This window comes from Vombatus ursinus, unplaced genomic scaffold (genome assembly GCF_900497805.2).
Source record: "Vombatus ursinus unplaced genomic scaffold, bare-nosed wombat genome assembly UNPS02014861.1, whole genome shotgun sequence".
Taxonomy (NCBI): Eukaryota; Metazoa; Chordata; class Mammalia; order Diprotodontia; family Vombatidae; genus Vombatus; species Vombatus ursinus.
Window position 1 is genome coordinate 7,413,462 of NW_020954639.1, and position 12,099 is coordinate 7,425,560.

General features: G+C 35.2%; 1 protein-coding gene across 1 annotated transcript in view; it reads left to right on the top strand.

The window, feature by feature from the left end:
* The window catches only part of CUL2 (cullin 2), a 117,423-nt gene that overhangs the window by 70,759 nt on the left and 34,565 nt on the right, over window positions 1–12,099 (top strand). Inside the window, exons 7-10 of the mRNA XM_027841617.1 lie at window positions 2,953–3,049; window positions 3,153–3,263; window positions 8,613–8,775; window positions 9,043–9,167. Of these exons, the coding sequence (XP_027697418.1) occupies window positions 2,953–3,049; window positions 3,153–3,263; window positions 8,613–8,775; window positions 9,043–9,167 (496 nt within the window). The remainder of the gene's footprint in view (window positions 1–2,952; window positions 3,050–3,152; window positions 3,264–8,612; window positions 8,776–9,042; window positions 9,168–12,099) is intronic.

Here is a 12,099-nt window from a genome sequence, read left to right on the forward strand (position 1 = left end):
CATCAGAATCAACCAGGTAAAAAAATTTTCTGTTCAGAAGGAAATAGTATCATGGGGAAGCTGAATCAAGAGGATTCTACCTTAGGCCATGCCAAAGTTGTCCCCTCATCATTTCCCAGGGACAAATAACCACCTGTAGCAGTTCTCAGACTGCAGCCCGTGCATTTGAATGGTGGACTATTGGCTTCATGACACTTTGGACAACCATCCCTGTAATCAAAACTCAAAGCAATATCAAGAGTCTCGAGTTATCCCAAATAGCAAAATTTCACTAATCACAGCTTATGGCTATGACGTTACTGTTGTTGACAAATTGGAATTACCATTAAAAAATAAGCACATATAGGCCATGCTAGTTGAAATAATTCTTAGACTATTGTCATTTCTTTCACATGTTCATTGTTAACTATCATTTCTCCCTTATTCCAAGAACAGCCAACAATGGACACATTTAAGAACAACTACATTCTGGAGTTTCAAACTATAGTGAATAGTTGGTTCAAAACCCCCAAGAAAATTGCTGGCTACTGTAAGCCTCCAACCTGTATTGCCTATTCCAAATATTTCAAGATAAAAACCCACTCTTCATTATAATAAATTTGTAAATTCCACCCCCCTTTTGATAAGAAGTGGGAGAAGGGATCCTGTTTTCTCAGTTCTGGTTTCTCAAACTTCAGTACTTTTGAATTTTACAACATGTGGTCAGCAGGACTGATAAGATATTATGATCCTACAAAATCTCAAAGGACCTTGCAGATAAGAATATCTTAAAGGATCTATGCAACTTTTCCCTAAAAGAGTAAATTAAAACAAAATATACCCCATTGAATATTTAAGTTTTAAATATCTATTTTTATCACTTTTAAAAGTGTAATTCATAATCTAATAGCATGCAGATTAAAACAGAAGTTATTCATCTTAATAGCATTTCTGATGCAATGGTGTCTGAAATTTCATGATATAAGAAAAATTTTTAAAACATAATAATAATGTACACAAAGTCATGTATTTAAAACATGAAATAAAACTTATTACTAGCTAGATGACACTAATTCAGTCCAGTGAATTTCCAAATTATCTTACATAGAAAATCATTCATTTTTTTTATCACCTTTGGCATTTTATACTAATCACATCTAAAACCTGGTATAATTTTCCAGTATAGAGCAATTACATTCAATTAAAGAAATAATAACCATAGTCAATGTTTATATAGTGCTTACCATATGCTCAGCACTGTGTTAAGCACTTCACAATCATTATGTCATTTTGATCTTCACAACAACCCTGAGAGGTAGGTGCTATTTTATCCTCTTTACAGAGTGGTTAACTGAAGTAGGCAGAGGTCAAGTAACTTGCTTAAGGTCACACAGCTAATAATGCTAAATAGCAAATGTAGTTTGTATTAGATTCAGATTTACCACAATAATTTAGTTTCAGAACAAAATTGCATCCAAATCAAATCAAGAATGTCTTTATTGCTAGTCTAGATTATTCTTATGAAGCTTCTGTAGAGTTGGGAAAGTGGGCTTCTAGTTATTGATATTTTCTTAGGTGGCATTTTTGATAATTAGCATAATTGACTTTTGGAGTGGGAAGAAGAATAAAGCATTGGTAATTTTCTCAGTGCTCTGCTTCATTTCACAATATGTAGATATATCCTGAGACTCTAGTAAATAAAAGAACAGAAGATTTTATTTAAATATACCAAAAACAAGGCTAAAAAGAAAATTAAACTTAGCGAATGATGTTTCAAAAGTTCATTAAAGTTCTATTAAGGAATTAAAGTAGTGTGATCCTTAGTCATACAGTATGAAGATCTGACCATTCCTTCAAAGGAGAAAAATACAAAGCAGCCAGGACTGGTGTAAACATTTAAGCAAAGATAAAGTGGATTCCAACTCTTATTATTTTGACCAGAAAGTAGTCTGACACAGGATCTGGATCACAGAATCCTGAGCTAGAGTCCAGCCATGTCCCTAAATTGCTCCTGACCCTGAGAGAATCCAGTTAATATCTCTGCTTCCCATTTCCATGGAAGTAACAGACACCCACATTTTTACTTGATTGATTAAACTCATATAATGATCATGATATTTTGCAAATGTAAAGAACTATAAACATTTTAATTGTAATTCTTACCATCATGTACAATATAAGAACAAATAGATATCTTTGCATTTCTACCCTATGCCTCTATGGAAAAGGGCAAGATAACTGAACAGCCCTTGCAGCCTCCTGGAAAGAGGAATAGTAACCATGATGAAGACAGTGATGATGGAGAGTATAACCACAACCCTGAGGAGCCATGCTGTGATGCTGCCAGTTCAGCTCCCTGACATTCCAGCTTTTGGTGTAGGAATGGTAGTGCACTGGAAAGAGCTCTGGATTTGGGAAGTCAGATGACCTGAGTTTGAATCCCAGCCCTTCTACTTGTGTGACCAGGGGCAAGTCACTTAAACATTCCTGGGCCTCAGTACTTCATCTATAAAATTAGGGCATTTGACTAGATGATCTCTAATATCCCTTCCTAATCTAAACCTATGATTCTATGATCCTAAGGGGAAAACACTTAACCTGCTTTATTTGTGTTGACAAATATATTACATGTGACTAAGCAACAATATTTTTAAAATTCTTGGCAATTACTGGACTCCTAGCTACTCGTCAGTGTTCATTCACACAGGTTAAGCTTGTAACTTGTATCGTTATTTGTCTTGGTAGTTCCTTTTTAATTTTTAGTAAAATGAGATGTTTAAACAACTTACTGTTAATGGAGCTATGTTCTATATGGAAAGGTTTAATTGTAAGCCAAACACTGACACACAGAATACTTGATACTTATTTTCTTAATTGAATTTAAAAATGTCACAGGCAGCCACAGACTTTGTTGTATTTTTCTTAAAAGTTATTTGCATTCTCATGAATGTTTTATGCTGTTGCTTATTTTAGTGATCGCTGTGGGGAAGACCCAAATCAAAAAGTAATCCATGGGGTTATTAACTCCTTTGTTCATGTTGAACAGTATAAGAAAAAATTCCCCTTAAAGGTAAAAGACAACTCATTCCTTTTTAAAAGAAATTATGAGAACTTTAATTTTAAAAAATACTTGTTCTTGTTTTTTGCTAATAATCTCTTATTATTCTATTTAGTTTTATCAGGAAATTTTTGAGTTGTCTTTTCTGACTGAAACAGGGGAGTATTATAAACAAGAAGCTTCAAATTTGTTACAAGAATCAAACTGTTCACAATATATGGAAAAGGTAAGAATTAAAAGTATGTTCTATTGAAGATACATTTATATAATAAAATAAATTATTACTACAAATGCCACAATTTCAATTATTCTTTTTTTTTTTTGCTTCTGAGAGGAAATGTTCTATTTTGTTGTTACTCAAAGTTTGAATTAGTATCACATAGTGCTCAGTTACCAATAGTATTTTTCCACTGCAAAATTTTTACTGTTTTGTCAGTGTTGACTCTTTATTGGTAAATTTTGATAATTTGGCTAATAATTATATAAATACCAGAGGCATATTCTTTACCAAATAGAAAATTGTATGCTCATTTGTAGCAATGAAGACAGTGTAAAAGAGTTTTGTTTTAATACAAATAAAGGGAAAGAGGAAATGTATTACTTTCTAGAACAAGACCTTATTTTAAGTTTGTTAAGTTTTTGGAGCACTGAGATAAAAGAAGAAATGAATGGCTATTAAAAATTCAAGTCTTATTTTAGTTGGCCATACAAAGTTATTCAATATGTGCCTGCTCAGTAAGGGTCTGTGTAAATTTTCATAATAGTATAAATATTGTGGCTCATTCACAAATTTCCTAATACTAATGGAATGATTATATGTAGAGTTTTTAACTAATATTATTCAGCTTCTGTAGATGGACATTTCAGTATTGCATAAAACAATGCTTTATGCAAGTAGTAAGGGGATTTGGGATTTTGTTTGAAGAAAGACTATACAGTCTAACTTACAGTTTCATAGGAGTAACCATTTGACATAGTGAAGTGATCCCTAGACTAAAAATCGGAAACGAGGCCGAATTCTAGTCTTGGCTTTACCGCTATTAACCTGTGATAACCTTGGGCAACCATTAGTGAGAGGAGTTTTGGTGAAAAGTAAGTGGTGCCATAGGCAAAACTGCAAAGCTAATGGAAGTTGTGTTTGGTTTCCTCATTCTTTGCTTTTTGAACCTTTATTATACATTATTACATCCTTTTCCACTGCTTCCCAGATTTAAAGTGCCCTTTTGTTTCACATTTATCAGTGATTCTGTGGCATTCTTGCCTTTTTACCATGTCCCTATAGGTTTCGGGCCAGTCCAGTGGAGCAAATGGAAGCTGTGGGCCTCCCCTTGTTTTTAGGGCTCTATTTTCATGAAAGGGGGAGCTATTTCCCATGTGGCATCTGAGAGGTGACCAGGGCTGGCCTTAGATGCCCTTCTACCACCTTTTTGCCATACTTGTTTTCAACTTTCTTGCATTTCCTCTCCCCCAGACACCCAGCAATATTCCTTATCAGTGTCATGTATATCATAACCATTAAGGATCATATAAGCTATATGATTAGAGTAAATTTAAGTGTTTTTCAGGAATAAAAGACCCATTTAAATCAGGGTCCTATGTAATATGCCCATATTTGTCCAGAAGAATAATATGAGATGCTGGGTCAAATGACTTTCTTAAAATCTAGCTAAACTATATCTATAAAATTTCCCTCAATCTATCAGTCTATTATTATTTTTTTTAAAAAAGGAAATAGTAAGTTAGACTGGTGTGACATTTTTAAAATTAAGTTGCCATTTGGTTTTTCTAAGTGATACTATGTGTTTTATTCTTCCTTTGTTACTTTTTGTTTTTTTAAAGTTCTATTGTTGCCATTGTTTTTATGTTACAATCATACCTATACCTTTATGTACTCCCTATATACCAAAGGAAAACATTTGTACAAAACCAACCCACATGGCGACCAAATCTTACAGTGTATCCCATATTACATGGCCATAGTTCCCACCTCTTCATTGAAAGAAAAGATAGAGGTGTTTGTTGTTTGCATCACTGTGTGACTTGTTCTTTTGAAATTTATTCTGAGCTTTCAAATCAAATAAAATAAGCATTTCCATATACATAGTGTAAAAGAAAAAGATGTTTGCACATCCATCTGTGAATCTCTATTATATACAGTTTGCTTTTCTTTGTAAATAATAAATTTCATATGTAGCTTTCAAAGTTGTCTTGCTTGTCTGTGTCTTTCTGGTTTTTCTTCTGTTCTCTTTTGCTCATTTAAAAAATGCTCCAGTAATCCTTTTAAAGAAATGACTTATTACATGTCTTGAGTCCATCACCTCTCAGTCAGGAGGTGGGTTGCCTGCTTTGTCATAGTTCCTGTGGAATTGTGGTTGGTCATGGCACTAATCAGAGTTTTTAAGTGTTTCAGAGTTGTTTTGTTTTTTAATGTCTGATAAATTGTTCTCTTGGTTTTACTCATTTCACCGTGCATCAGTTTATCCAAATATTCCCAGGTCTTACATTGCATTACTTCCATATGTCATAATTTGTTCAGCCATTCCCTAGTTCATGGGGACCCCCATAACCTGCTCTTGATGAAGCCCTGCTGACTCTTTGTGATCACTGTTTTTGTTTCCTGATATTCATGACCACTGGTTCTTTCAGTACCCTGAGATTTAATTATTCTAGATTTGGGGCTTGAACTCATCAAAGCAACTCTCTCTTACAGTCTTCCTACTTATGTGAGATATTGCCTCCCTGTTAGCTATTTCTGTTTTATCCTTTCCAGCTTAGGTTTTCTCTGTGGTCCGTTATTGTCAGTCCACTTAAACAGAGTAGAAGTCTTAACCCTTCTTTGAGCTTTTTCTTTTCACCAATATAGTAAAAGCAGAAGAAAATAACAAAATGTTATCCTTAACATTCCTCACCAGCCTCAACTCATTGGTAGTTTTAACACTCCTGATAATGTTCTTACAGTACTCTGCCATGCTTTTTTAGTCATCCTCTATAATTTGTTCTTGTTTTAATCTTATGTGTGTTTTTTAATCTAAATTCATCAGTGAATTCCTTACTAATCACATTAGATTCTTTTAGATACCTCATTTTCTTCTTCAGTGAAATTGTTTTTAAATCTTCAGAATTTAATTTTTTTCATTCAATTTTATTTTCATTTCCAGCTTCTCTACCTCACCCTTTTCTTCCCCCACCCATTGAGAAGGCAAGAAATGCAAAACCCCTTACAAATATGAAGTTGCAAAACAAATATCTGCATTAGCCATGTTCTAAAAAAGAAAAAATTAAAAAGAAAAGGAAAGAGAAAAAGAAAATATGCTTCAATCTGCATTCTGTGCCCATCAGTTCCCTCCCTGGAGGTAGATAATATTTTTCTTAGTGAGTCTTTTGGAATTGTTATGGGTCACTGTGTTGATCTGAGTTACTTAGTCTTTCAAAATTGATTATCTTTACAGTATTTCTGTTACTGTATAAATTGTTCTCCTAGTTTTCCTCATTTCACTCTACATCAGTTCATATAATTCTTCCCAGGTTTTTTGGAAACCATCTCCTCCATCATTTCTTATAGCAGTAGTATTCCATCACATTCAGATAGCATATTTGTTCAGTCCTTTACCCAATTAATAGGGATCTCCTCAGTTTTCAATTCTTTGCCACCACAAAAAAAAAAAAAAAGCTGCTATAAATATTTTTGTACGTATGGATCCTTTTCCTTTTTCTTTGATTTCTTGTGAGATTGCTGGGGGGAAGGGTATACACAGTTTGATAGCCCTTTGGGCATAGTTCCAAATTGCTTTCCAGAATGGATGGATGAGTCCGTAGCTCCACCTACAGTGTATTAGTGTACATATTTTCCTACATCCCCCTCCAGCATTGTCATTCTCTTTTTCTTTCATCTTAGCCAAGCCAGTAGGTGTGTGGTAGTACCTCGGAGTTGTTTTAATGTGCATTTCTCTAATTATTAGTGATTTAGAACATTTTATATGAATATTGATAGTTTTGGTTTCTTCCTCAGAATTTCATTCTCAACAGTTTCCATCCTTCCTATGTTGAATTTTCTTGTGGAATTTTAGTCTATGGGATCCTAGCTATCTTTTTTCTTGAAATAAATTTGGTTCATCTGTAGCATGGATATGTGAATGATCCCTAGAATCTGTAGTTCCTGCCAAATCTCCCATTATTCCTATTTATATACTCACACTACAGATCAACTGGAGAACTTGCCCTTCACTAGACATGACCTTTATCCTTCCTTGATTTGCCTTTCATGCCTTTCATGCCTTTCCCTCTACCTGGAATTCCCTCATCTCAATATCTACTAATTCAAATTCTACCTATTACATAAATGTGCACTATTATCCATATAACATGAGGTTTGGTAGGTACTAGTTCTAACTACAGTCATAACTTTTTAGATGATAAGTAAATTTAAATTGGTTTTACTACCCCATATCCCTTTCTATATTTGTATGAATACTTGATAATTAATAGCTTTCTCACCTTCATTCTACCCCACCACTCTTTAAAAAAACTCATTTATTACCCACCTTTTACAATTATTTCTCCTTTTTCTCTGGTCCAAAGGTATTTGGTGTCTTTCCTACAGTACATATATCTTAAATTAAGCTATTTATGTTCTGTCCCTCCTACTAGAATAAAAACTTCCTATAGGCTTATAAGCATATAAAGTCAGGGCCTGGAGTCAGGAAGACCTGAGTTCAAATCTGTCCTCAGATACTTACTAGCTGTATGATCCTGGGCAAGTCACTTAACCATGTTTGCCTCAGTTTCCTCACCTGTAAAGTGAGGTGGAGAAGGATATGCCAAACCACTCCAGGATCTTTGCCAAGAAAACCCCAAATGGGGCCATGAAGTGTGGGACATGACCAAACACCAACAGCAGCAGGTTTATTATGCATAGCTGTATCCCATCTAGAACCCAGCAGTGCCTTGCACACAATGAGCATTTAGTGAATATTTATAGAATTTAATGGACTGAGTGTACATTTTTAGCCTTGACTTATGTGAAGTAAATCTGTTTGGGTTTTTAAAGAAGTGGCATTGTTTAGATTTGTTAATGTGACAGGATGGTTGTGGGGAAGTAAATGGAGATGATATTTAAAACCATCACATAATAATTCTTTGTAAGTGGTTTGTGGCATAGTACAAAGAATGCTGGACTTGAAAGTTTGCTCTGTGACCATTCGCAAGTCACTGCCCACTCAGAACTTCAGTTTTTGTATCTATAAAATGGGAATATTAATAAATAACCATTTATCTCACCGGTGTTTGTGAGTTAAGTGTTTTATTAACCTTAAAGGCATATATAAATGTGCACTATTATTATCCATATGACATGAGGTTTGGTAGGTTCCAGTTCTAACTACGGTCATAACTTTTTAGATGAAAAGTACATTTAAGTTGGTTTTACTACCCTATATCCCTTTCCATATTTGTATGAATAGTTGATGATTGATAGCTTCCTCACCTTCATTCCACCCCACCACTCTTAATTTATGTTTTATCTTATAAAGCAAAGGTCAATTTCTGCAGTTCTTACTATACAAATATATTTCTCTAGGTCCTAGGCAGATTAAAAGATGAAGAAATGAGATGTAGAAAATATTTACATCCAAGTTCATATAGTAAAGTGATTCATGAATGTCAGCAGCGAATGGTGGCAGATCATTTACAGTTCCTACATGCAGAATGTCACAATATTATACGACAAGAGAAAAGAAGTGGTAAGTAATACCCAAAAAATGTAAGTAAAAATCAGCAAACCAAAATTAATGGTTTGTTGTTGTTTGAAGAATTTAATGTTAATACATCTCTCATTACTTAACTTTTATATCATACATTTGTAAAATGTTATTTAAAGTGCTTCATAAATACTTTTGCAGATATTGTAGAAAGTGTAGAGTTTTATATTGTGAGGTCATTTTCAAAATGTGCATTTAAAAAGCACATCTTTAATACTTGGAATTAATATATTTAACTTTTTTTTGCAGACATGGCAAATATGTACACCTTGCTTCGTGCTGTGTCAAGTGGTTTACCTCATATGATTCAAGAACTACAGAACCATATTCATGATGAGGGTCTTAGAGCAACTGGTAACCTTTCTCAGGAAAATGTGAGTTTTATAAGACCCCTTGGAAAGCTTTTGTTTTGATCACATGTGTCATTGAGTCTTAATTTGCTTTCATATATACCTTCTTCCTCATCTTGTTGCTTTTTTTATCATTGTCATATAATAATAATATAGTAACATTTTAAATATATAATAATGTATTTAGATCAATGATTTTGAACCTCTTTATAGGAAGATTTTTCCTTTTTTAAAAAACATTGGATGATCCAGGCTTCTTGTCAACATTGGTTTGGATCTCTCAGCAACTGCTTGTCAACTTTTGTGGAAGTAGATTAGACTTTGAATAATAATAATAAAAAACAGGGTGAAAAGAGAACAAAGGGATCGCACTGTCACTGATCATCTGTGCTCTGTGATCTCTTTTACCAGTATAGTGGCCCTTGTCTCTATACAGGCAGCTAATAGTTTGAAAATTGTTATTTTGATTTATGCTCTCAATTTAGATAAAAGAACCATATCCTAACAAATTACTTTGATGTTTAAGACGTTGTACAAATTGTATCTATACTGTCTTTTAAGGTTTTCTTTTTTCTAGGGTATATGCTGTTAGTTGATTATGGGCCCAGCTTCTAGAGTCTAGGCTTCCAAGATTACCAGGTTTTTGTCTGTAGTAGTAATGTTCAGGTACTTCCTTTCTCTTATCTCTACTTGACTCCTAGTCGGGTACCCGGCTGCCATCCTCCATTAGAACAGAAAATCTCTCCTTAAATAATTGTAATTGAGCAGTGTCGGTCTTCCCCTGCTGCTGATGGAAATATTGAACTGTTTTTTTCCTTTTAGAAAGTATCATTGTGAATCAGGTGTTCTTGGTCCAATTTGTAAGCACTTCTCATATTCACCATGACGTTTAGGGCTTGCACTTGATGTGCATACTTAACCAAGATAATCGAGCTCTTGCGTGGTCGTGGCTGCCCTAACTCCCTAATCATATACCCAGTTCCCATAGTTAGGGCTACTTATTAACCATGCCCTAGGTTCTGGAACTTTTGGCCTAAGATAGGAGAAATGTCAGAATCCATTGCTTGGTTGAGTTTAGCATCAACTCAATATTGCTATTACATATTCTGATGTCCTTTTGGTAACCGGCTCTTGCCTAGACCACAGTTCTGGTACCTCTTTTAATAATTCTGCCTCTTATTACCCTGGGTCATAGTCTCTGCCCTACTTACATGCCCAGTTTCCAGTTGCTCCAGTGACTTTGGTTTAGTTCCTGATATTTGTTGTCAGACTTCCTTAGTCCCAGCTGCCTTTCTTTCTCCTATTTCCCACTGCCAGATTTCTGTCATGCTATGAATACCTACCTACCTGATAAAATTTCTATTTGCCAGGGCCTTTGCATTTTCCCTACAGGAAGGCTCCTAATGCCATTTCTGGCCACTTTTTTTAGCCATCTTCCTGTTGCCCAGGGGATAATCAGTGGGGACCCACCCCTTCCTTCTAATTATAAGGTGATGGTAGGTAAGGGTGCCCTTGGCTGAAAGATAAAGCATTAGAGTTGTAGTTCTATCTTTGTGCTCTTATCCTGCATGATTCACTTTACTTCTCAGAACATCAGTTTCCTCATCTGTAAAATAGTGGGTTTGGATGATGTGATCGCTAAAAATCCCTTTTGCCCTAACCTTCTGTGATTCTATACTTCTTTGCTTACCTCATCCTGTCAGATGTTGAGATTGTCATCATCCCTGGTTTGGCCCATCCAACTTAGGACAGATTCCTGGTTCCAACAGTAAGTAGTCTCTATATAAATGGCCATCTGTCTGTATATGCAGAACTTGTCTGACTTGCCCTTTGATGGTCATCTTTTTATTGCCCTCTCTATGAAAATAAAAACTCTTCTCCCATTCTCCTCGTGCCTTCATTTTTCCTGAATGAAATGTCTAGTTCATTTATAAAGGAGAGTTTCTGCCTCTTAAACATAGTAAACTTCTGGATTTATTCAGAAAACTATTATTCCACTCATGGTCAAGCCTTCAGTTTACTTTTGTTCTCCCTTTTTCTTGAGACCTGTTTCATCCTTGCCACCACTCTATCAACAAGAATACAACAGCAGTAAAAACAAGCATTTACTAAGTACAGGCACTGTGCTAAGCCCTGTGGATATAAAATCAAAACACAATCCCTACCCTCAAAGACCTCCTTCTATTGAGGAGCCCACATTCTAATTAATTCCCTTCTGTATACTTATTGGATATTTGGGTCAACAAGAAACAGACTTGAGTCAGAACATCCTCCTCCAGTGTCTCAGGCAGAGGTTCTTAACCTTTTTCATGTCATGGCCCCCTTTATCAGTCTGGTAAAGGCTTTGGACCCTTTTTCAGGATGTTTTGAAATGCATAAAATAAATGACATGGAATTTACAAGGAAAACATTTTTTGAAATGAAATTATGAAAACACTAAAAAAAAATCAGGTCTGAATGTTGCTACAGCTTACCAAACTAATTCACCTACTGTCTTCTTATACCTCCTAAACTATTGGCAGTCTTCCTTTGTTCAGGTAAAACCTAATGTCACCTCCTTAAGACTGATATAATTGAGTGTCTTAGTCTTGCTCAGGGACTTTAATATTTCTTGTCCTGGATCTGCGGGAAATGGAGGCTTAGGACTGGATTTCAATTTCAGTTCTGCCTTTTCTTGCCTACTACGTGCAAGGCACTATATAAGTGCTAGGGATGTGAATATGAAAAAAGATAGAGAGTCCTTGCCTTCAGGGAGTTTATAACCAAATAGGGGAAGACAACACACAAAAGAAAGCTGAAGGACAGGGAAAAGGGGGAGGGGGCGGACTGGGGTGTAGGAAGTGCCTGACCGGAGGATGAGGGGGAAAGGCCAAAGAGATCCAAACGAGCACTTCTGGAGAAGTTACAGAAGTGAAAAATGAGTGTGGCTTGGGAGGAAATGAGGCAATATCACATG